The 25,367-nt window shown below is 35.9% G+C and overlaps 4 protein-coding genes across 9 annotated transcripts; 3 read left to right on the top strand and 1 right to left on the bottom strand.

The window, feature by feature from the left end:
* The first annotated feature begins 3,168 nt into the window (after positions 1-3,168).
* Positions 3,169-9,597, top strand: LOC111778531 (casein kinase 1-like protein HD16). 4 transcript variants are annotated; one of them, XM_087119078.1, is made up of 17 exons: positions 3,169-3,308; positions 3,457-3,996; positions 5,369-5,500; positions 5,591-5,664; positions 5,750-5,819; positions 5,935-5,990; positions 6,066-6,137; positions 6,280-6,374; positions 6,455-6,518; positions 6,629-6,758; positions 6,882-7,100; positions 7,928-8,058; positions 8,232-8,406; positions 8,586-8,676; positions 8,758-8,915; positions 9,058-9,246; positions 9,329-9,597. In XM_087119078.1, exons 2-17 carry the CDS (start codon positions 3,580-3,582, stop codon positions 9,386-9,388), a joined length of 2,133 nt encoding a protein of 710 aa, XP_086975204.1. In that variant the 5' UTR covers positions 3,169-3,308; positions 3,457-3,579; the 3' UTR covers positions 9,389-9,597. The 4 variants fall into 4 exon arrangements, 3 of the variants coding, with proteins under 3 accessions (XP_086975204.1, XP_086975203.1, XP_023514192.2); XM_087119077.1 differs by having other exon boundaries at positions 7,916-8,058; XR_015413330.1 differs by lacking the exon at positions 9,329-9,597 and having other exon boundaries at positions 7,916-8,058; positions 8,758-8,999; positions 9,058-9,158.
* Positions 9,598-9,924: 327 nt separating this feature from the next.
* On the bottom strand, positions 9,925-13,858 carry LOC111778532 (protein SAWADEE HOMEODOMAIN HOMOLOG 1). 2 transcript variants are annotated; one of them, XM_023658429.2, is made up of 9 exons: positions 13,684-13,858; positions 13,305-13,390; positions 13,173-13,218; positions 12,867-13,095; positions 12,015-12,075; positions 11,000-11,051; positions 10,679-10,822; positions 10,345-10,464; positions 9,925-10,229 (listed from the first exon to the last, which is right to left on the bottom strand). In XM_023658429.2, the coding sequence occupies exons 1-9, from the start codon at positions 13,744-13,746 to the stop codon at positions 10,167-10,169; spliced, it is 864 nt and encodes a 287-aa protein (XP_023514197.2). In that variant the 5' UTR covers positions 13,747-13,858; the 3' UTR covers positions 9,925-10,166. The 2 variants fall into 2 exon arrangements, 1 of the variants encoding a protein (XP_023514197.2); XR_015413331.1 differs by lacking the exon at positions 9,925-10,229 and having other exon boundaries at positions 10,344-10,464; positions 10,583-10,822.
* Positions 13,859-17,625: 3,767 nt separating this feature from the next.
* Positions 17,626-20,821, top strand: LOC111778920 (transcription factor MYBS3-like). Of its 2 annotated transcripts, XM_087119104.1 has the most exons (4): positions 17,626-17,741; positions 17,943-18,250; positions 19,541-19,762; positions 20,019-20,821. In XM_087119104.1, the coding sequence occupies exons 2-4, from the start codon at positions 18,059-18,061 to the stop codon at positions 20,547-20,549; spliced, it is 945 nt and encodes a 314-aa protein (XP_086975230.1). In that variant the 5' UTR covers positions 17,626-17,741; positions 17,943-18,058; the 3' UTR covers positions 20,550-20,821. The 2 variants fall into 2 exon arrangements, with proteins under 2 accessions (XP_086975230.1, XP_086975229.1); XM_087119103.1 differs by lacking the exon at positions 17,626-17,741 and having other exon boundaries at positions 17,774-18,250; positions 19,554-19,762.
* Positions 20,822-22,071: 1,250 nt separating this feature from the next.
* On the top strand, positions 22,072-25,124 carry LOC111778923 (putative protein phosphatase 2C 6). Its single transcript, XM_087119105.1, has 4 exons — positions 22,072-22,375; positions 23,841-24,125; positions 24,224-24,329; positions 24,656-25,124. The coding sequence occupies exons 1-4, from the start codon at positions 22,163-22,165 to the stop codon at positions 24,970-24,972; spliced, it is 921 nt and encodes a 306-aa protein (XP_086975231.1). The 5' UTR covers positions 22,072-22,162; the 3' UTR covers positions 24,973-25,124.
* The last annotated feature ends 243 nt before the right edge of the window (positions 25,125-25,367 follow it).

Here is a 25,367-nt window from a genome sequence, read left to right as displayed (position 1 = left end):
AGGGTTGGTTCCAATAGCGTAAAAAGGTAAGGTAAAGAAAACAAGGTGCGCGGCCCCAACGTTGCGGCAGTCGGAGGAAAACCATGAGCTTGGCATTGCGACTTCCTCTGGCTCACCTCAAATGGAAAACTGCCAAAATTTTAAAGCCAAGTGTTTCTTCCTTTTTGTAAAGCCTCTAATTTTTCATTAATGCAACCACCTTCCCTTTCTACTTTTCCCCATCTACCCACTAACTCATAAAGCTTTGTTTTCATTCTTTACCTAATTCAAACCTTACTTTCAAAACAACACTTCCCCACCCCTAATAACCCCTAATTTTAATTCTCGTTACGTAATCGAACATAAAGGTGTTCATATACCTCCATAACTCGACCAATTCAAATGATAAGAATTGAGTTAGGTTAGATTTTTTTTTAAGTTGGGTTTAATTTTTTTTGATAGCTGACAAATTGATTCAGTTTTGAGGTTGACATTGTTGTTGTGGGACACCTAAAAATAAGGTTACAATCCAATTCAACCCAACTCAACACTACTTTACTTTAATAATGATTAATGCTTATAATCAATGATAGTGATGGGTTGTTGCTCGTAAATGTTTTATGTTTGACTTTTATGAGATTTTAGTTATTAATATAAGGTTAATAGGATTTTAAAAATAATTATATATATATAAAAAAAAACAACCCCTCAACCAATTCAATCGAAAAATAGGGGTTGTTTCGATTACTAATACAACTAACCTGAAATTCTACTGGCATACTCCTAATCGTAGATACCCGTTGGTTTTTTAGAGTGACTTTTGTGTTAGAAAAGTTATTGACAAGACCACCACAAATGTTTGATGACCAAATAGTTTTTTGTTTTTAGATTTTAAAAATTAAGCATATAAATATTTGACAAAATTTAAAATAAAAACAACATGTTTTAACTAATTAATTACTCTGAAGATTCAAAACTCATTTGTTTTCTATTAATTTTTTAATTCTTTGTCACACCCGAATAAAAAAGAAGTACATGAATGAATCGAGACCACGTTTAAATAAGAGCAATTTTAAGGATGAGATGACCAAAAAGGCTTAAAAGAATTGAAAGTTACTACATAGGCTAACAAATGTATACCTTTATTTTCGGGTGACTCAATTATAGAAATTCCAAAATTAAATATATTTTGTTTGAAACATTTTATGTTGGGTGACCTCGTGAAAATTTTCATAAGATACATATGAGTAAGGATAAAACATGTTGAAATGGCTCGTGTTGGTTTGTGGGGATCATGTTGAAATGAGTCGTGACATTCTCTCATACATTTAACGGTATATAATTATGAACCTTATTATTTAAGTTTCACCCCGAGTAGGTGATTTTGATTTAGACTTCGAATCTCCTTTTCTTCGTATGCGAACTAAACAAATACAAAAGGGTTTGACAAGTTGGCTAAAGCATAATGGACTTTGGTAATCTAAAATGTCAAACCTACTTTGCTGTTTCTTTCAAGAATTCAAAAACCATACTTTCCATTCCTTTTTATTATTATTAATTATTATTATTTTTCTTTCTAGAAACACATTAAAAGCCCATTTTAGAAATTAATTCTAGAAAATCATAATTAATGGTAGAAATATTAGTTTTTTAATCTAAAAATTACTTTACAAAATAGTCCTTCATATTTTAGTAAATTCTTAAAGTTAACCCTTAATATATTAAAAGTCACCCCAAAAATGTTTTGTAGATGGGAAATTAATATATATTAAATTAACTTTTATTAATATATTTAGATATTGACGTGTTTAAATGACAGCGCCAAATTTGTTAATAAAAAATAATTTAATCAAGGATTTTTAATACATAAAAAATAAAGTTGAAATTTTTAAAGAATTAGGGACCATTTAGCAATATTACCATAATTATAATTTACAAAAAAACGAAGGATATTTTATTATTTTCTTCCCCTTTGATTTTTTTTTTTAAATAATAATAAAAATAAAAAATAAAATAAAGATTTACAAGCACAATTTGAACAAGAAACGTCCAGCTGCCTGTCATTTCACCTTTTCTCTTTTCCTTGGAAGAAAAATAACCAAGAATTTTATTTTCTTTTTCTTTTTCTTTTTATTTAAAAGCCTCAGCTTTGTTTTTTTTTTTTTGGCCACTTTAAATGATTTTTTAATGTAATTATCATATTTTTTTAATTTAATTATTAAATTTGGCGTGCGTAAAAATCAAGGAATAAAATACTCGTATTAAAAACGTACGCAATTTATTTATTTTATTTATGAGCGACATGTCGGCCCCAGACCAAGCAATCAGTCTTGTTGCTACTAAAGTACGGCCACAACACAAATGTTATTTTAAATAAATAAATAAAACACTATTTATTTGTTTCTTTAATGTAATTTCAATTTACACCGACATTTTTGTGTATAGATATTATCATATACCATCATATATCATGTGTGGTAACATTTTTTAAAATAATATTTTCTCCTATTTTACTAATCAAAATATTATGTTTTAAAAATTATTTTGTATTGATTAATTAAGGGATTAGTATTTTATTATTATTTAAAATGTGGTTTATTTTAGGTTTAGCAAATTCGGGTTACAGGTGGACACTAGGTAGTGTGCTAGCAAGGACGATTGGCTTCAAAGAGGGTGGACTGTTAGATCCCACATTGATTGGAGCGAAAACGCTGGACTTCGAATGGGGTGGACTGCAAGATTCCACATTGGTTTGAGAGAGCAACGAAACATTTTTTTTATCAGAGTGTAGAAACCTCCTTCTACCAGACGCGATAGAGTTGGACTTTTACCAAATAAGCTATTTCAGACATAAAATTTTAATTTTAATGTATTTACTATAATTATCATCATTATTATTCCGTTTTAGCAAATACCATTATAACAAAAAATAATTTGAATTAATGTTATAAATTATATAATTATAGGGTCTAACTCCGGTTACGTACGCAAAATAACTCGGCCCATCCGGCAAGGTAACTGGATTGACTTTCAAAAATTTGAGATGGGCCGGATCATGATGAAATTTGTACTTTGGCCCAAAATGATATATTGGGCCGCGCTTCGGATTGGGCCAGACCCGATTCAATAATAAACTGACATGTTGTACGGCTTCCACCACTTCGCAGACACTCGAACCCTCTTCCCTCAGTGTCACCGTCGGCATTTCTCTCTCTCTCTCTCTCTCTCTCTCTCTCCCCTCTCTTCCCGCGCTGAAATCACCTTGATAACGAAATTTCTCAGCGGCGATTAACGGCTTGGCGTTTCGTTTGATATTTCTCCCTGTTCTGGTCGGTCAGTTGAATTAGCACATTCCTCTGATTTTTTTTTTTATTTTTTTATTTTTTTTATTGTATTTCTCTCTCTACGGCTCTTTTTCTGTTCCTTTCAAATCGGCGTTCTAGGGTTGCAAATTTGTCTGTTTTTAATTGATCGCAGTTGAGTTCGGTGAGGTGTGGTTGGAGGAGTAAACTAGGGATTTGGCGTTCTTGTTGATTTATGAGCGGAATTTTGGTATCTATTTGGGGTTTTGAGGGGAGGATGATTCTTGAACGATGAACGATGCCGCTACTGCGTAGCGGAGTGCGCAGGGGACGGGCAAAGCAGCAGAAAGACGTGTTGTGTCCGATCGAGCCGGAAGGGGAGGCCATTGCGACGAGGACAAGGAGAAGGAGGAAGGCAGCGGCGGCGGTAGAAGTGTTGCCTAATATCAACGAGAAGCGGTTGCAAGAAGGAAGCAATCAGCAGCCGCCACCGGTCAATGATACGGTAGCTGCTGCTGTAGCGAATCCGGAAGAGCATCGAGTGCCGAAGGGAGGTTTTGAGTTTGGAGTTGGAGAGGTAGGAGGCGCTGCTGGTGGAGCCAAGAAGGAAGAAATAGGGGATAAGAAAATGGATGATCACGACAGTGGAGCAGGAAGCAATGATAAAGCTCACGCTGTTGAAGAGGAGGGAAGCACAGCACCGCTTCCCGAAAAGGTTAGTTCTTACACAGCTGCAACAGTCGATAAAAATACGGACTATTACATCTTTTGCTGCATGCATCGATTTGCATATCTCGTAGTATGATGGGTGTAGGACTATGTACTGGAATAAATATTCAAATGGGTAACGTTGTAAATTTCGCTCAATTTGGGAGTCATATTCTTGTCGAATTGAGAGTTTGTTTTATGAAGTCTTGTGATAATAGATTCTCTGGTGAAGATATTTCTAGACAATGCTTGGTGGAAATAGTCGTCTCTCTATTTGATCAGAACCAGTTTATGTGTCGGTCCCTTGAATGGTTATTAATGGAATCACAGAATTTATACACGTTGTTTTAGAGCCCCCAGAGTGGAGTTCTGGCAGCTTCTTAATGCAATTGCGTTATTCCTACCATTAGGTTTTTCTGAATCCTAAATAGCCTTTAAGAATTACGGAAGTTGAGGTCACCATCATTTCATTTGGTGCTGGATTATTAAGATAATTTATGCAGGAAGCAACAATACAGTGTAGCTTGATTAGTCTAGGTGCTTTTCTTATTTTGATTTTGTAGTGTAGCTTGTTATTCATTTCTTTAGCAAGGTTGTGAATAACCACATCTAGGTTGTATTGTATTGAAGCTTTTTGAACATTAATAAAATGAACTTTTAGGGAAATTTCCTTCATGAAATTTCACTTCCCTTGACAATAGATTTGGCCTAATTCATCTTAGTTTCACCTAAAATCACCACTTGAGTTTGGTATCAGATACCTTGTATTTATTAGAAAGGAATATTAAGAATAAACGGTAGTTGGATAAAGTTTGCAGACAAGTATTTTATTGATACATTTTGATAGATGTACGGTATGCCAATCCCGTTCTGTTTGCTCATCTCATGATCATGTCCTTAGTTACTGATAATGATGAATGTGGTCGTTTGGTAGCTGCATTATTTCTTTAGCCCTCTTGAGTTTTCTTGAAGTGGATATACCACACAACTTTCCCTTTAGTCATTAGCAATCGTGGTGCCTATGTATTGTTTTGAACAATAATGTACATTTTTCATCTACATCTTCGTTGTTTGAACATTACTATTTTGTGGACTTGAGAAATAATAAAAATGTTTAAATTTTGCATGTCCTGTTACATTCTTATGTTATTTTTTACTCTGCAAGGCAGTTTTCTAGCTTCTTGTAGGATATGCTATGGTTTATTAGCTTTGTAATTTTAAATATATAGTTTTTAGTAAATTCTTTTGGTTGAATGGTGTAGCAATAGTTGGCCGATGTCAAATTTCACGATCTCTGTTTTTTTAGAAAACGTTTTTTTTTTATGAGTAGTCGTTCATTACTACTCCATTATAATTCTCTTCCCTTAAAAATCATGCAGATTCAGGTGGGTGGTTCCCCGCTCTATAGGATAGATAGAAAGCTGGGTAAGGGTGGATTTGGACAGGTTTATGTTGGACGGAGAGTCACCACTGTTAATACGAATGAGAGAACTGGCCCTGGTGCTGTGGAGGTAAACATCAGAATAATTTCGATTCACACATAAGTTCCCCCTCCTATCTCTCTCCCCAAATATTACATTGAACAAAATTTCTGATGTCAGGTGGCTTTGAAATTTGAGCATAGAAGTAGCAAGGGATGTAATTATGGACCACCTTATGAGTGGCAAGTTTACAAGTGAGTGGCCATCACATCTCTCCAGTCTCTTCATCCAATTCTCTATTTTCTTTTGGTGAATCTTATACTATTGCAATCTCTACAGTACTCTTGGTGGTAGTCATGGTGTACCTCGGGTGCATTTCAAGGGGAGACAAGGCGACTACTATATTATGGTATGTTCTCATCTGTTTCTCTCTGGTTTTCATTTTGGGCACATCTTCATTGTTTTGAAAACCATTCTTTCCTTGTCTTTCACGTCACTTACATTAGATGCTTTTAATCTTTTAGGTTATGGATATGCTGGGGCCAAGCTTATGGGATGTCTGGAATAATAATGCCCATACGTGAGTTAGAAAGAAACTTTTCTGAATGTACATTTGAACCTTGTTTTATTACTTAAATTCTTTTTCTTGTTTCAGCATGTCTGTTGAAATGGTTGCATGCATTGCAATTGAAGCAATATCCATTTTGGAAAAGGTGCATTCTCGCGGGTAAGGGTTCCGTTGGGGAGCCATTTAGATATTTTATTTGTTTTATTGTCTGAGTGAGCTTGTAAAAATGGCACCTTATCTCACTTATCAAATCTGGTTTCTATTTAAAGAAGTCCTAATTTACAATCATTTCATCTGTTAGGTACATTCATGGCGATGTCAAACCTGAAAATTTTCTGCTTGGTCCTTCAGGGTCCCCGGATGAGAAAAAGTTGTTTTTGGTTGATCTTGGATTAGGTATGTTATGTCTTGCATCTTTTTTCATTTAGTATTTATTTTGTAGCATGTTTCACTATACTTTTTCTTATTGTTGCCAGCAACTAGATGGCGTGATAGCTCTGGCCAGCATGTTGAGTATGATCAGAGACCTGATGTATTCAGGTACACCTTTATTCTGTTTTTATTCTACGTTTCTTTTCAATCCTGAAGTTTTCGTATTCAATCACTGTTTGTATTGATGGTCTTGGTTCATTTGTGTTCTGCTTTGACAGAGGAACAGTGCGCTATGCTAGTGTACATGCTCATTTGGGTAGGACTGGTAGCCGCAGAGATGACCTAGAATCTCTTGCATATACACTAATTTTCCTTCTTCGTGGCCGGCTGCCATGGCAAGGATATCAGGTTGACCCTTTATCAAGTTGATGAGTAGTTTCTTATCTCCTGCATATAATTTTCTTTACAATGATGTTTCTCTCTTTAAAAAAAATAAAATAAAACAAGACTTAATCATGATGATGGTTACAGGGAGAGAACAAAGGATTCCTTGTTTGCAAAAAGAAGATGGCTACTTCTCCGGAGACTTTATGTTGCTTCTGTCCGCAGCCCTTCAAACAGTTTGTTGAATATGTGGTGAACTTGAAGTTTGATGAAGAACCTAATTATGCAAAATATATTTCACTTTTTGATGGAATCATTGGTCCAAATCCTGAAATCAGGCCGATAAATACAGATGGCGCTCAAAAGGTATGGTTAGAAGGCACATAAATTTCACGATTTCTCCAACTTCCATGACTTAAGCACAGATATAGATATGTGATACGGATATGACACGACATAGACATAGTGCATATATGTGTGCATGCATGGTTAGACATAACGTTGAGGACATTTGCTTTTTTTTATTTTTATTTAATATACATACTACATATGTGTGCATGCACAGTTAGACATATCGTGCAATATCTAACCTCAATTATGTATTTATTATTATTATTATTATTATTTTGCTTACATATTGTGATATTGCTGTGGTGGTGGGAGAAAAACTGTCTTCAATTAAACTGATTTACTGTCCTCAATTAAAAGTAATTAACAAGATATTAAGGGAAAAAAAAATCCAATATATGGTGATTTTGGTACTATGGTCTATTAAACACACAGGTTTGGGTGTGATGATAAGGACCTTCAATCTTTCTAAGTTAGTGCTTCATCTCCTTATCCTTCGTTTAGGTTCTTTCTTTATCATTTAGGGTTTTAATACGATGGGTTGGACCATTTTTTATAGCAAGTCATTCTTTCTTCCTCAGGAGTGTTCAAAATGTATCTCGAATGTGTCCTAGCGTGTCCAAAAATGATGAAATTAACTAAAAAGTGCTTTTTATTTCATGTGCTGGACACATGTCCAATGCTTGTCCGAACGTATCCATGTTTGACGTGTCTGACACCAATACTTCCCAATATTTTATTTTTGCCTGTGCTTCATAGTTCATGAACCATGATTATCTAGATACATTTAGGGTGTGGAAGGATCTATCTTACTGAATCTCCATCTTCTGAAGCTCATTTGTCAGGTGGGGCATAAGCGAGGCAGATTGACTTTGGAGGAAGAAGACGACGAACAACCAAAGAAGAAGGTTCGTATGGGCATGCCTGCAACACAATGGATCAGTGTCTACAATGCTCGACGGCCTATGAAGCAAAGGTATTCATGCAGGAACTGATAGATTGTGCATCAAACCTCCCGTTTCCTTCCGGGTTGCTACATTATTTTGAAATGTTAAAATATTGTGTGGTTGCTGATCCATATCGATGCTTAGCTCGTATAACAGTCGATGTATCAAACTGTTTGAAATGATGTATTATTTTGATACTTAGGTATCACTACAATGTAGCTGATGCAAGGCTTTGTCAGCATATCGAGAAAGGGAATGAAGATGGCTTGTTTATAAGTAGTGTGGCCTCATGTCAAAATTTATGGGCCTTAATCATGGATGCTGGCACTGGGTTTTCATCACAAGTCTATGAGCTTTCTCCTTATTTTCTTCACAAGGTAAATTTCTTTTTCCCAGATGGCAGTAATAATTTCTGACCAGCATCAACTCGTTTTTATCTTTTACTCTCTCTGACCTTTATTAGTCCAAAATCAATGCCCCCGTAATTGGAATGTAACAAAAAAAAAAAAAAAAAAAAAAAAGTTAATTATTGATTACTTGGTTGTTGTGTTTGAAGGAATGGATAATGGAGCAATGGGAGAAGAACTATTACATCACAGCAGTAGCTGGAGTCATTAATGGGAGCTCATTGGTTGTAATGTCTAAGGGTCAGTTTTGAATTAATTATAAGAATGATACCATTTTTTTAATTTTATTTATGTTGCTGAATCTCAATTTACCGATTCCAGGCACCCAGTACTTACAACAGTCGTACAAAGTCAGTGATTCGTTTCCTTTCAAATGGATTAATAAAAAGTGGAAAGAGGGATTCTACGTAACAGCCATGGCCACCTCGGGAAGTAGGTGGGGCGTTGTTATGTCCCGTGGTGCAGGATTCTCAGATCAGGTCATCTTTTATATAGCGTCGTGAAAAATAGTATCATCTAACCCTGGCCATCACAGAACTGACGATTCTTAAGTTTTATTTTAGGTGGTAGAATTGGATTTCTGGCCATCACAGAACTGACGATTCTTAAGTTTTATTTTAGGTGGTAGAATTGGATTTCTTGTACCCTAGCGAAGGTATTCATCGTCGATGGGACTGTGGGTATCGAATCACAGCAACTGCAGCAACCAGTGACCAGGCAGCCCTTGTTCTTAGCGTGCCAAGGCGAAAACCTGCAGACGAAACACAAGAGACTCTCCGGACATCTGCATTTCCAAGCACCCATGTCAAGGTATTGAACTTTTAATCCACGTTTCAATGACACTGTGTGCCCATTGTTGTTAAAATATCTAAATCTTTCATCTCTACTGCAGGAGAAATGGGCAAAGAACCTTTATATTGCATCTGTATGTTATGGAAGAACAGTTTCGTGAGCTTCTAACAAAGGAAAAAAAAAAAAAAGAATGCACACGTAGAGAGACCTTGGCATTGTGGGGGTATCCAAGCATAGAATAACTCTTGATAACCTAGTTCGAATTAAAATGTAATTAAGTAGATACTATCTGTTAGGTTGTTGGTGAACTATGCCATTTATAGGAAAATTTGCCCCATTGTTAATGATAATTTAAGCCTATTAGCATAATCTTTCTCCTGTTATCCCATTATTTATGTGCTCACTGGAGAGACAAGTAAGAAATAAAGTACCTCTTTGAAAATTTGATCCTTGTTGGGCCCACTCTTGTTCTCTTCAATTTAAGCTGCCCATTGTTGGATCACCATTTTCTCAAATGACAACATATCCCTTCAAGTGCAGGTTACATAATAATCAAGTTAAAATATACTTAGCTTTTGAGGTTTCCGTCTGCTACACCAAATTCATGAATCTGATTCAATTAAACATAAAATTAAAATTTGTGTCAAGTACATCAATCATTTCCTAAAAAACATTGAATGTTGTGGAGCGGAACTATAAACATAAAAGTTAAAATCTATTAGATGCTTAAGACCAAATAAATAGAGAAATTATATAATCCATGATTAAACTTGCAATTTAACCTAATAATATTACCAAATGAGGGAGTGTTCTCAATTCCTCACGGGAAGCATGGACAGGTCACTTGCGAGCTGACGCATATGCAAATTACTTTTTCAAACAAAATCTTTTAAATGTACTTTTTTCCGAGGAAAGTAGACTCGAGCATTTCATTAACATTAAAGTTGGTCTGAGTTGTACGCTGATGGCCTGCAGCACAGCCTCCCCAAATGCACTTTTTCCTAAGCAAAGAAGGCATCATTAGAATTTGGAGTATTAGTTTCATGCAAGTTAGAGAAAGGTCTAAAATTGGGTTGCTCGCATAGTTACTGTGACAGTTCTTGTCGTAGTACATACCTCGTAGTGATCATGTTCGTAGCGTACAACGAATATGCATCGGCAACCTCCAGTATCATGCAGTCTCCTCTGGATTTCCACAACATATGCATCGAAGTAGAGAGCATGATCTTGTCCTTCCTGTAAATAAGGCATACAATCTGAGGGTAAGATAACATGATACGAGAACATTTATCAGCACTTAGGACTGCTTTCCCACTTTCTATTATAAACATTATAGTTTAGTATGAAACATTACCGATAACTAATAAGACTATTTTGGAGGTTGAACATTTGCGCATCCCCTCAATAAAAACACAGTTTTGGAAGGAGCAAACTAGAACATTGAAATTACCCGGTAACATAACACAAGATCTCCAACTTTTACTCTGTGACATTCTGAAGATTCTAAAGGTATGGACCGTTCACGCACTCCTCTTGCCACGTTCACCCACTCATCCTCATCCTTTCCGAAGCCAGTATATCGAACTCTAGCATCCTGTGAAGTTTCAGATCCTGAGGGCTTTTAGCTTCAAAGTTAAAAGATCTGCTAACTTTTTTCTAGGGTTTACGACAATAAAGCACTGAAAGTGGAAAATTATCAAGTATTCTGTGTAATTTTGCAGTCTACATCGACTGTCCAGAGAAGTATATGATTCATGTGGGAAAATCTTACCAGTTCTCCATGGTAATTAACTCTGTAAGTAAGGAATGAGGCAACGTCATACCTAAGGGATCAAAAGAAACATTAGTAAGACTCTTCAATTCCACAGCAAAGATCATGGAGCCTTAAACAAAACTGTTTTAGCCAGTAAGAGTGCTTGGTAAAAGCAGAGTAAAGTGCTTCTTCAAGCATCAATGGGTTTACTGCAAACCATTAAGTTGGAACTTGAATAGACATGTCTTTAATTAAATATTCCCACAAGATAATGACATATTAGCCCATAATCATGCTATATACCATATATCAACAATAGTAAATACATGTCAACAATGATACTGACTGAACATATTGCAAGATAACTGAACATAAACATTGTGAGATAGTAGAAGCAGGAAATAGTGCTAGAGATTTTATGGTATGGACAATATAACCCCTAACAGTGACCATGAAATATGTTTACGTTAGCATTAAGATAAAGATTCGAGTATAAAAGCTCTATCTGTAGATAATGCTAGTTAAAATATTATTATTAACACTTGTATTGAAGTTGGCATGTAAATACCAGTACGGTCAACTTTCAACTACTAAGAACGTTGTTCTAATTCCATGGGGCTCAGTAATCTACATACTGACTTTTGCAATGCGTTCTTACAGGATCTGAAATGAATGGCAATATTCGGCACATCATTATCAAGTTCAAGAGTGTGAAAAGTGCTGAATGACTGCAAGTAATAGATGCTGGGAAGTTAGCATCATTTGTTTAGAGATTTGTCTTCCACTATTTTTCCCAAGTGTGAAATGAAAATAAACTCAAGGCACTTGTATAATGCTAGGATTATGGTAGCAAACCCAAGACACTACATCTGATTAGAAAGCGTTATCATCTACCTAATGTATTCCAATGGATTCAAGGTGTTAATTACAGCTTATAATCCATGAAAACGTGCTTGTATGAATATGAGCATATGATTCCGTCATAGATAATGCACATGTAACAGTTTTGTATTCCGCTCTAAATTTTTCTCACCATGCATTGTCTCTTGACGAAAAGGCTTCAAATGCCAATTCTGAAAGATCAGTTGCCTTGCCTGCATAAATTTTCATGTGAAGATGTTACAAAAAGTTAATAGTTCAAAATGGAACTGGACAGATTTCAAGTTTACCAACAGTCATATATAAGGGAAAATTACTACAGAACTGCAAATTATAGTTGGCCAAAGCTCAAATTATGCAAAGGAAAAACTGCAGTTTTCAGATCAAAGTGCATGCTATGATTTGAACTTGGACTTTCAGATTCAACCTCGATACCATCATTTAAGAAAGGGTCGATCACAGGATTGTGGCATCAACACGGCAAAATGAAAGTTGAAACTGTCAGAGTTGGCTTTGTCGACGAGAAATCCCAAGTTTGTTGTTCTACATCAATACTATAAGCAGCAGAATGCAGAAATACTAGAAATTCTCGGTAATGCAAGTAGCACTAACCAAAATTACAGCGATCCCCGCTTGTCTGCTAAGCGTAGACTAACATGCAGTCGGAACGATGATTTGTGAGTTTTAAGTTTCATAACCTACGGATTTTTCCTCTTAAAATCTCTTGATAAAAGGCTTGATAGTCTAAGCACAAAGAAATTACCAATCATTGTGCATGCAGCAACTAGAATAATTCTGTGCACGAATGAGTTATCAATTACTGTGCAGACCTTCCCTTTCCCAGTCTACTGTCGTGCAAGAAAAGTAACGAAAACCATTGTAGAGACAGAAGATAGAAAACAACGCATACATCAATAACCGCAGCAATTGCTTGCTACATTGACATTATAGATCAGAATTTCAGATAGCATTTCTAAATTCGGGAAGGCAGAGGTGCGGAAATTACCTTTGAATTCAGGAAAACTATCAGGTGGTTCAGATGCAGGTATGTCAGTTAAAAAAGCACTATCCGAATGATAAAGCAAAAGTTTCGGCGGCGGGGTCGGAGGCGGAGAAGACAGTGGAGGTGGAGGTGGAGGTGGAGGAGGAGGTGGAGGTGGAGGGCGAGCTTTTTTGCTACTACTAGTACTACTACTTCGCGATTCCTTTTTCCGATTCTCAAACCAGCTTTGCACCTAGGGCACATAAGAACTACCAAAAATCAATAAAACAACGAACAAAGTAGAAAGTGGATAAGAGAAAAATCAAAGACCTGTTCCGCAGTGACGGGAGATTTTTCAGCTCGCCATGGGGAGCAACTGCAAGAAAGAAGCAGGATGAAAAGAAAGACACGACGATCGATGGAACAAATACTGGTTCGAAGAAGCAATCACAGCTCTATTACCTGAAATGAAGAGCGACGTCTTGGAAAAACTGTTGACCAAGTGTTTGATCTCCAGATTCCCTTAAGATACTGTCCATCTCCACAATCTGAAAAATTAACGACACAACGAAATAGAATGCAAAATCGAAATCGGTAATCTCAAATCAGAAAATGCTGAGCCGAATTTCTGCGCATAACTCGAACAGTGAAGCTAAACTCGGAAGCATTGATTGAAAGAAATGAATTCGAGCTTAACATAGTAAGAATACAAAATCGAAACCGGTAATCTCAAATCAGAAAATGCTGAAAGGAATTTCTGCGCATAAGTCGAACAGTGAAGCTAAACTCGGAAGCATTGATTGAAAGACATGAATTCGAGCTTAACATAATAAGAACTTACCTCAGCAAGTGTGAATTCGAATACAGAATCATCTAAATCGCTTGACGAATTTCTGAACTCCATCGGCAAAAGCAGGAGAGATCATGCAGAGCGGAAAGAGCCGAAGCGATTAGAAGTTCGAACTGAGAACTGTGCTTCTTGAACTTGGACTTCCCTCCTCCGCTGAGGGCAAAAAAAAAAAAAAAAAAAAAAAAAAAAAGAACCTCCGTGCTTTAACTTCAATTTCAATTTAGTTTTTAAATAAAATAAAATTACAGTTTTGTATTCAAGTCCATTTACTATTAAAAAAAAAAAAATCAATATTCTAGAAATAATGTCTTCACTCCCCCAATATTTTAGATCATATTTCATGACGTATCTAACTTGGAAATTTTGGTGGGACTTAGGTTATTATATATATATATTTTTTTTTCCAAATTTTCATTCTAAACTTCCCCTCATGATTTTAAAATGCATGAGTATAGAAGATGTTTACATGATTTGTTATTCCCTCCAAATAATTCAAAATAATGTGAGATCTCACCATTCACCTCATTGGAGGCCTACTAGTAAATGTTTGGCTTTGATACCATTTGTAACATTTCATGTCTATCACTAGTAGACATTATCTTCTTAAGACTTTTCCTTTCGAGCTTCCCCTCAGGGTCTTAAAACGTGTCTGCTAAAGAAGTCTCACACTTTTATAAATAATATTTCGTTCTACTCTTCAACCAATACGAGATCTCACATAAATGGATTTGTATTTGATCATAAATTTAGTTACAGTTGAGCTATAAAGTAAAAAGTAATTAGCTTTAGGTTAGGTTGAAAAAGGTTTAAATGGGAGAAAAACGAACTACCCAACAAGATGGGCCAAGCCCAAAGGCCTACTTCATAATTAGACTCAAATACCCTTCCAATAATACTAATCCATTCAAGTTAATTCAGGGGACAAAAAGGGAAATTTCTAATGGTTGGGGTCAATTTAAGTGGACAATCTGAAGTAGAAGCGCGGGCAGACGCGCGGGCAGACACGCGGGTAGACCTTCCTCCATCGTTCATTCCTTGGAAGTTGCGTCATAACTGTCGCTTTCCCTCTCTTTTTCCACTCTCCAATTTGCATTTTTTAATTTAATTAATATATTCCGCCTACCTTTGATTTTTCTCCGTTCCTCCTTATCTTACCATTTTAAAACAATCTTTTAATTTATCTTATCTTTTTATTAATTATAAATTTAGTTTCTACCCTTTTAATCTTTTTAATTAAAACATTAAATTTATAGAGGTTCGTGTATGCTTTATTTATAAGATTCAATTAAATTTGACCATTTGTCCTAAGCTTAGAGGTGCTACATGAATATCTCTAATATGGAATTCCAATATCCTTTAAATATTACGTAATGTTTCCCGGAATAAAGAAGGAACCAGGGTCACGTGGTTGACTAGTAGCATCCTGCATGTCTACCCTAGCTTCGTGGAAGTTCCAACACCAGATTATTTTTTTATTTTTTTTTTATTTTTTGCCCTTTGTTTGTGGAAAATATAAAAATGGAAAACACACGGGATCATACGGCAAAAAGGAAGTCGTCGAAATAACTTCAAGAACCAGAACCATGCGTTTGACACGTGGCAAACCAAATTAAACTCGTAAGTTCATGCCCCGCTTTTCACGTGTCCGTACTAATCAATTTACTTTATTCTCCCCGTGGCCCGCACGATAATATTCCTTACAGATATTTCCACGTATTTTTCCTTATCCTAAGTTTTTCTTTTAGATAATATCAACTTCGAGTTACTAATATATATATTTCAATTTTCAAGTTCTTTACTCTCTTATTCTTTGTATTCTCGAATGAGAATTTTTGTAATGGTTCGAGCACACCACTAGTAGATATTGTCATCTTTGAACTTTTCCTTTTGAAGTTCTCCTCAAATCTTTAAAACGCGTCTGCTAACAGTGCGCTTGAACCATTACAAATGGTATCAGAGCTAGACACCGGACAATGTGTAAGTGAGGAGGTTGTTTTTCGAACGGAATAATACTAGTATGGACGTTGGACCCTGAAGAGAGGTGGATTTGGTGAGTGTTCCACATCGATTGGAGAAAAGAACAAGTGCTAGTGAGAACGTTGGGGTCTGAAGAGGGGTGGATTGTGAGATTCCACATCGGTTGGGGAGGATAACGAAACACCCTTTTTATAAGGGTGTGGAAACCTCTCTCTAACAAACGCGTTTTAAAAACCTTAAGGGTAAGTCTGAACGGAAAAATCCAAAGAGGACAATATCTGTTAGCGGTGGGTTTGAGTCGTTATAGTTTTTCACTTCGTTTGACTCAATTTAGCTAACGGAAAGACATCTCCCTACTCCCTTTCTCATTACCCGTTTAAATAATATATTTTTTTTACTTCATTTGACCGAGTTTAGCTAATGTAGGGAAATCTCCTACTCCCTCTATTATTATCATTTAAACATTAATTTTTCATTTGGTTTGAAGCAGGAAAGGGTGAGACTTCTACTTTACCAGTCAAATGAATATTTCTACTTCAAACCTTATTTAAATAAACTTTTAACGTACGTAGAGTTATATTTTTATGAGAAAAAAAAAATACTTTATTTCTAAAAATGAATATAGAATAGGTTGATTATTGGAAAGATAATTATATTATTTTTCATAAAGTGAATATATATCTAGTATAACATTAATATACAAGTCAAAACATTATTATTATTATTATTAAATTATAAGATAAGATAAGTTTTAAACAAATTTTATTGGAGTTCTAGCCGTCGACATATTTTTAAATTTGATGTGTTTAAAATACTAAAAAATCTTATAAATCCGACAATTATAGAGAGAGAAAAGAGTATAGGACAAGGGAGTTTATGATATTTTAAAGCAAAATTAGGAATGTAATTCAAGTAACCATGGGATAATGTACTTGAGTTTGTCTTTAATCTTAATTAGAATATAATTTAAGTTAATCGTGCATTTTGTCTATTGAGATGGTTAATATTTTTATTAATATTTAAAATAAAATAATAATTAATAATTTCATCCTTAGTGTAATCATTTTACTATATTATGACTTGTTTTATTATGCTAACAACATTGACCACGACCAAGACCAATATTGAAAAAAGAAAATCGAAAAAGTACTGTTAAAAAAAATAAATTATCTTTCTCCATTTTACCCTCCAATCTTACACTCTTTACAGCTTTGTTGAACCAATAAAAAAAAAAAAAGATAAAAAGGTGATTAAAAAGTTTAAATTATCCACACTACAATATTTTATAGGATAACAATTATTCTCAATAACTTTGAATAACAATAAATTTATTTATGTTAATTCATTTATTTGAATTAATAATTATATAACTGAAACCATTGTAATTTTGACTACGTTGCGTTAGATTCTTACATGCTTAATTGTGATCTACATTTCTACCTACATCAAAGAATACTTAGCGTGACTTTATTTAGCTTTGTACTTGTCTCGAGCATCTGAATTATGGACTACACAGGTCGAAATGGCTTCTAGCCTTACCTATGGTGAGTTAGAACATAACATATTTTGTACACCAAATGACATCTTGTCATACGTAAGCTAAGACGTACTTAATAACCAATAATCACTGGATCGAACTAATTTTACTTTACGTTAATGGTCGTTGCCCGTCGTCATCATTATTGTTGTCACATGTCGTTGCTGACACTATAATTTTTATTTACTCTTCCCATTTCTATCTATTTTGTTTAAAAAATGAATCGAACCATTTTAGTTAACCTATGAGCAGACAAATCCAACAACCCACGACCTATTGAGGATGGTTGGAGTTTTATAAATAAAAAAAATAAAAAATAAAAAATAAAAAATAGGCTAAAATGTAACAAAATAGGTATTTAATTAGTATTATAAGATAAAAAAATAATTTTTTTAAAAGATAAAGAAGATGGGGGAGAGGGACACTAGGAGTAAAAGAGTAGGTTATCCTAAACAAGGGTAAAATGGTCACATTGGAAAAGTGTTTACCAACGAACACCCGCGTTTCGCCAATCTCTCCCGATTGAACGAACAGAGTAAGTTTGATTTTTCCCCAAACACTACCACAAAAATCCTCTCTCTCTCTCTCTCTCTCTCTCTCTCTCTCTTTCAATTCTTCTTCATTTCTCGCGATCTTCAATTCCACCATCTTCTCTCATTTGTGCTCTCTTCACTAACTCGGGGGCTTGACTCGCCGGGTCACCGGTCGCAATGACTCGGCGTTGCTCTCACTGCAGCAACAATGGCCACAACTCCCGCACCTGCCCCTCCCGCGGCGGTAGAGTCGGCAGTGGTACCCTTTCCAGTGGCGGCTGTGGCGGTGGTGTGAAGCTCTTTGGGGTTAGGCTCACCGATGGGTCTTTCATCAAGAAAAGCGCTAGCATGGGTAACCTCTCTGCACATTACCATAGTTCTTCTTCCGCCGCCGCCTCGCCGAATCCTGACTCCCCTAACTCCGACGCTGTTCATGATACCGATGGCTTTCTTTCCGACGATCCTTCCCATGCATCCTGCTCTGCTAATCGAGGGGCTGAAAGGAAGAAAGGTAACGGATAAACAGTTTCAGAATTGTAACATTATAGCTTCGTCTTGAAATATTTGTTTCCGAGAGGAATTTGTGCCTGATTTCCCGTGCGATTTGAATAAGACAGTTTAATTTCGTGATCTCCGTGTTTAGATTTTAGTTGATATATTTCGGAATCGTTTGTTGCTGTATGTTTGTGAAGGATTTTGTGTCTGTCATCACAGCTTCACCTTCGGGTGCTTTTCTTGTCTCCATCAGTTTTATTAGTATCATTTCGGAATTTTTCTTTGACTATTTCTTTCTTCTTCTTTTGATCTGTTCCGTCCTTCTTTTTTTTTTTTCCTGGTTTTTTTGCGAATTTCTACTCCTGAATTTAGTGTTGTATTATCATTGATACTCCCATTCCGATGGCTTATGCTGCTTTCTGTAACTTCCGTGGTTGAACTGTTAAGAATGAGGTCTCTGATCTCAAGTTTCTTGGTGGATAGTGTGGATGAAGTAGATATTTTCAAATACTTCCCTTAATCATGTCTAGAAAATTATGAATCAGTTCTTCCTAATTATGTGTTGAGAGGTAATGACCTACTGGCTTTTCCATATGGGTTTGGTGTCTTTCCTCTCAATGGTTACTGTAATGATAGCTGTGGAAAGTTGAAGTGGGGAATAATAATGCCTTCAATGGCTTGACATTTGATAATAATTTCATTTTAAGTCGACAGGTCTAGGAGGAGGTCTGAGGGGACGGATACTTCTTTAGGTTACATTATGTGGTAAATATTGCATTGCATGATACATGTATAAGTTTCGTAACTGCTTGCAATATTTTAGCAGGATATGTGAATCAGAAACTTGTAGACCTTTGTAAGGAAAGAAGTGGGTGGAGACTGGGCCATGCAATTACTATCTAGTATGCGAACATGGCTGGATGGTTGAAGAGTTTGTATGTCATTAACATTGTTTGATTAGCTTAGCTGTAAGAGCCTAAAGTTGACATTAGATGGTAAATTATCAATTGATTTGAAAGTTATTATTCTTCTTGTTTGATTGGTGTAGTCTATTATAGTTTTGGTAGGTAAAAGTCTCTGTTTCAACTTTCTTTTTGAAGAATCAGCATTTGTAGAACTCCCCAAAGGCCAGAAAGTTGTTTTCATGTCGAGTCTACAATTTTTTGATTGAAAGAGATTGAGGTTTATCTCTCAAGTTGGCCAATGGAATTTGACAAAAGTGATCAAACAGTTTGCATATTCTCTTAATGGATTGAAGTTCTAATAATTGGATCAGGTATTATACTACTGATGTTTGATACCTTAGAATTCGTTTTCAGGTGTTCCATGGACAGAGGAGGAGCATCGATTATTCTTATTTGGTCTTCAGAAGCTGGGGAAAGGAGACTGGCGTGGGATTTCTCGGAATTTTGTTATTACAAGGACTCCAACTCAGGTGGCGAGCCATGCCCAGAAGTATTTCATTCGGCTGAGTAACGCAACAAGAAGAAAGCGTAGGTCAAGCCTTTTCGACATGGTTCCAGAGACGGTTTGTTTTGAACTCTTATATTTTCTAGTTTACATTTGGTGCCTGGCAGACCTGTTGACTTTGCATTTTAATTTCTGTTGAAATTTCTTGTCATGTTTCTGTGATCACGTCTTGTACTGTAATCGAAAGATCAGTGACCCTCGTGCCTAACAGTAATTCATAATGCATCTGCTATTGGGTCTCTGCGCGCCTATCTGTTAGCATGTCACCATTTATACTTGATAAGGATTTTGTTCTTTTATTTCATGTCTTTCAGGAAATTGATCTGGTGCGTGCGCCAGAAGATGAAGTTTTACATGGTTATCAGGCAAAAGAAACAGAGAACACTGGTTCACAACCTTCACTAAATCTCTCACTTAACTCAGAGTTCCATATCATGGAAACTACAGTTGAAGAAAATGGTAAAGAACTTGATGCACTCAAGATGGAAGTTGCTGGTTTCCCGCCTATGATACCGGGATACATCTCGGCTTACGTGCCTGTTCCTTTTTCTATTTGGGCACCAAGTACAGTCCCAATGGAAGAAGAAAAGGGTGTAGAAATGTGTCATCATGAGGTACTAAAGCCAATTCCAGTTGTGCCAAAGGAACCTGTCAACGTTGATGAACTAGTTGGCATGTCTCAACTCACTCTACGAGAGCACGAAAGGGAGCATAAAGAGCCTTCACCTCTGACCTTAAAATTGATAAGCGAACCCTCAAGACGACTGTCAGCATTTCATCCAAATGCTCGAGTCAGCCGTTCGGAGTTAAACAAGGACGACAATGACACAAACAAAGCTCTTTGAAACAAGAAGGGAGGCGTCTTCATGCATCGTGAGATTTCCTTGAAAAATTACACCCGTAATTAGTTTTGTTTTTCATAGAAGTTTGGTAGTGTGGATGTTTTAATGATAATGTAGGCCAGAGAAAGTTCTTAAAGTATATGTATTCTTTGTAAGTAGATTAGATATTGTAATAAATATATTAATAAGGAGATCCTAACTTGACTTTGTGGATAATCTCTGTACCTTTTTTAGGCATTAAATTAATACATATCTCTCTAGTGTTATTGTGATCATCTCCATAGCCTTCTAATCAAGGAATTGATACTTTGGGAGTGAGCTTCAACGAGGAACTTACCTGAGTTTGAGAGTGCTTCTTGTTCTTGTTCAAATTCTTAAATTAAGAATAGACATACATAAGTGTGAGAGTGCTTCTTGTTCTGGTTCAAATTCTCAAGATAACAATAGACATACTAAGAATAGACATACATAAGTGAGAGAGTGCTTCTTGTTCTTGTTCAAATTCTCAAGACTCTTTATGGCAGTATTACACTAACTACCCTTTTTGATTTGGATTACACTAACTACCCTTTTTGATTTGGATTTAAATTCAAAGCATGATGAAGAACTATTTATTTATCTTTCTTGTGAGGATTATTGACAAGTCGTTTCATGAAAATTTATTACTTTTTTCCTTTCTAATGCCACTAGGTTTGTCATGACCAACCTTAGAAATTAGACTCTAAAGCGATTTTCACACAAGTACACTTGTAGTCTGTGCTCGTGCCTCCTTAAATAAAGGTGGAAGCCGTTCAAAAGCCAAGTTCCTTTGTTGTCCACGGGTTCCATTTTTCTATGACAAATTTATGTTTTTTTGTTGTACACCTGTTCCATTTTTCTATGACAAATTTATGCTTTCAATTAACCATTACGATTCAAATAATATATTTTTGTTTTCTTTTGAATATTTACTTCTTTTATCAGCTTTTCATCGGGTGTAACTGATCTCAGATATTTGTCTCCCTATATTTAGCCAAGTTTTACAAATGACCTGAAGTCCAACCACATGTAAATGGATCTTAATTCAGAGCAAACTGCTAATTTAGAGAATAAGTGTAATTGTTCTCTGTCTCCTATATTTAGCCAAGTTTTACCAAACGACATGAAGTCACGCCACATGTAAGGTTTTACCAAATGACTTGAGGTCATGCCACATGTAATTAGTTCTTTATTCATAGCAAAGTGCATTTAGAGTAAAGTGCATAAATCTAAATCTGTGAAGAGATTACCATATGTCATAATGAGATTGGATTTTATTGACAGCTTCAGACTGATTCCCATTCTTGTTTTCAACTCCAGGCATGCAACTTGGAGGAGCTTGCCAGGTATGTTCATCCCTTCTTCCATATTGCCATGTATATTCATTCCTTCTTCCATATTGCCATGTATGTTCATCTCTTCTTCCACGCGTTGGAGCAAAACTCCTTCTCCATAGTTATATATTCCTTCTTACCTTAACTTATCTTTATAACTTGTATCGCTTCAGCGTTTATGATCAACGACTCCGGTGAATCGTTGATAGAAGTTGTTGTCGCTACCGCTGCCGGAAGGACACTCGTGGGAGTGACGGTAGCTCGATGAGCTTGATGAGTGCAATAGACAATGGACGCGGTAGTTGTGAGATTTCGTGGGGTTTTGGATTGGACAAGGGACGTAGAACTTCAATGGAGGATGCCATTGCCATTGTTCCGGAGTTTCTATCTCGAGCTAGATGGAAAGATGACGGGTCCGTGAAAGAGAAACCTTTAGTTCATTATTTTGGCTTGTTTGATGGTCATGGAGGCCCTCAGGTATTTTTTATTTTATTTTATTTTATTTTATTTTTTTTTAAAATTTTTTTTTTTATATATATCTCTAATAAGTTGAATGCACTTATTTGCATACAATTTTGAAGATTAAACCTCATGTAGATAGACCACGAGCAATTTAAATCTCCGTCATGTAGCTCACCTTACAAGTATACACAAACACCCCCTATAATTAAGAACAAAACCAGGAAAAAAATGATATCTGTGATAAATAAAAAATGATGGTATGCTACCGAGGAAAAAAAAAAATCTAAAAATTGATGGTTTAGGTGGGATTCAAGTAGTGATGAATGGATGATAATTGATTGAGTGTCAGTATGGTTCCTTTGAAAAAGTTAATTATTTCTTTCATTTATATCCCTTAACTCCCTTAACTCTAACTTATTAAATAATTTTATTTTTTATAAAATGGATTAATTATGAAAACTAAACATGTCAAAAATTAAAATGATTTAAAATGGAACCAAAAATGAATTTTTTATTTCGGGAGACGAGGGGCATTTTTGGAAAAATAATATTAATGACTCATCCTTGGGCCCATTGATGATTGGGCCTAGGGGCATTTTTGAAAAAATAATATTAATGGCTCATAGCCCAAATCTTGATGATTCGGCCCATAAATCAGATTTGGTTGCCAACATGATTCGGCCCAGGGACATTTTGGAAAAAATAATATTAATGGCTCATACTTAGGCCCAAACCTTGATGATTCGGCCCATAAATCAGATTTGGTTGTTTTTAAAATGGGCCTGGGCCTGGTCTGGACGAGATCTCATCCAACCTATTGGGAAGCTAGAGTCCATCGTTCAAAATACATATTGCCCGCTCTGTGAGTTTTACTGTATGATGGTTTTGTTATCATTTTAATTGTTCGTAGTGTCTCATCATTAGAAAGGTGGATGGATTGAGATATTTCTATTTGTTTTGGTCAGTTTCATTTTCTTGGTCTAGTGCTACTTTGAACACTAAATTGAGGCTATATACTTAGTGTTTTTGCTAAACTGATCAATGAAGAGAAATATTTATCGTGTGCATGTTCTTGTGTTTGTTTCCGGTTGTTAAGAGGTCATTTGCATGTACGAGAATTTAGTTGAATAAGAACGGTAAAAAGGTTTCGTGGAAGCTTCACTAACGACCTCTCGTTTACTTCGCAACCACATTTGAGATAATGCTAGCTAGAAGGAAATTAATTTGCTGAAGGCAATGAACTTAGAGTGCATTTAATAACAAGCGATTGACACAAGCTCATGACTATAATGAGTACACGAGGGACTTATATTTTGTTGACCATGAAATAAGATGCTTCAAGATGGAGGTCCGTTCATTAGTTTCGCTAATGACAAGGAGGCATGCCAAATCAAGTTGTTTTATTGTGACCATTTCTGCTTTGTTACCATCAAAATATAGATTATAGTATTCTTGTATCAACGTTTAACGATGATTTCAGGTGAGTACTTATTGTTCAAAGAAGTTCCATGAACTATTAGCAGAAGAGTGGAACAGAGGGGTTTTTGAAAACGGTCAGCAAGAGCGATGGGAAATGGCATTGACGAGGTCTTATGAGAGGGTTGATGATGCCTTCAAGGACAAGACTCTGGCCCCATATTCAGTTGGATCTACTGCTTTGGTTGTTCTTCTGTCAGCTTGCCAAATAATTGTTGCCAACTGTGGTGACTCTAGAGCATTGCTTTGTCGTGGGAATCAAGCCATTCCCTTGACAGTTGACCACAAGGTTCAATTACAATTCTCTCTGTCCTGTTTGGGTGCACAAATTCTTCCATGTTTTTAGTTAATATTATGATTCAAAGAATTTTCCCTTTTCTGATGCAGATTAGCAGGCCAGATGAATATGATAGACTTATTAAGGGAGGAGCAAAAATTCTGTTTGTAGACTGTCCTAGGGTCGAAGGAGTGCTGGCAATGACCAGAGCAATAGGTTTCTTCTAACCCATAGCTTCATGTTTTTCCAACGACTCATAACTGTTAGACGAATACGACTCTCCACAATGGTATAATATTGTCCACTTTGAGCATAAGCTCTCATGGCTTGTCTTTCGGCTTCCCCAAAAGTCCTCATACAAATGGAGAGAGTATTCTTTGTTTATAAACCCATGATCATTCCCGAAATTAGCGGACGTGGGACTTTCATCCTCCAACAATAACTAGTCATCCACTAATTTTGCAAGCTTCTAAGTTTACATTGTCAAATTTTGCATCTATTTATCTTTTATTGTTGCGATTTTCAAATATATTTCTGATCAGGTGATCATTACTTGAAACCGTGGATTATATTTGATCCGGAGGTTACATTCACATCGAGGACTGAGGAAGATGAGTGTTTGATTCTGGCAAGTGATGGAGTATGGGATGTCTTATCCAACGATGATGTGATGAAGATGGCTTGCAGCGTACTGAAAAGGCAACGCAAGAAGTTGGCGCTTGGTGGAACTGGTAATGTAATTTATCCAGCACAATGTGCTGCAAATAAAATACGCAAGGAAGCTAGTAATTTGAGTGACGACAACATCTCAGTTATTGTAGTTGACTTAAAAGCACCAAATGAGGGATCTTTAAACTGAGCGATGAAAACAATATCACCGTTGGCTTGGTAGAAGCATGGTGATCTGTATAGAAACTAAACCTAGACTTAATCATTGTATAAACCACCGCAACTCTTTACCTTTTGTATTCTACTTTGTTATAAAGGTTTGGTGTGTGTTTCTTTATTAAATGAATATGCGTGCTATTCAACATGTAGCGAACCGATATACATATGCATATGATGCAACATCATAGCGTCTTGTTATTGGATGCTCGATGAATGCATAGTTTTAGATTCTCTTTTTTTTAGGTTGCTACGAGTACTCGTAAAAACAATCCATAGTGGACAAAATGATGCATTCAATAATATCATATTTCCAAGGAAAAGAACAAAATTGGTTGTAGTACGCTTAAGTTTGGATTTGTAAAGGTA

The sequence above is a fragment of the Cucurbita pepo genome, chromosome 17, assembly GCF_057944985.1.
Source record: "Cucurbita pepo subsp. pepo isolate OVF chromosome 17, ASM5794498v1, whole genome shotgun sequence".
NCBI lineage: Eukaryota > Viridiplantae > Streptophyta > Magnoliopsida > Cucurbitales > Cucurbitaceae > Cucurbita > Cucurbita pepo.
The sequence above is the reverse complement of the archived record's forward strand: the minus strand, read 5'-3'. Positions and strand labels throughout refer to the sequence as shown.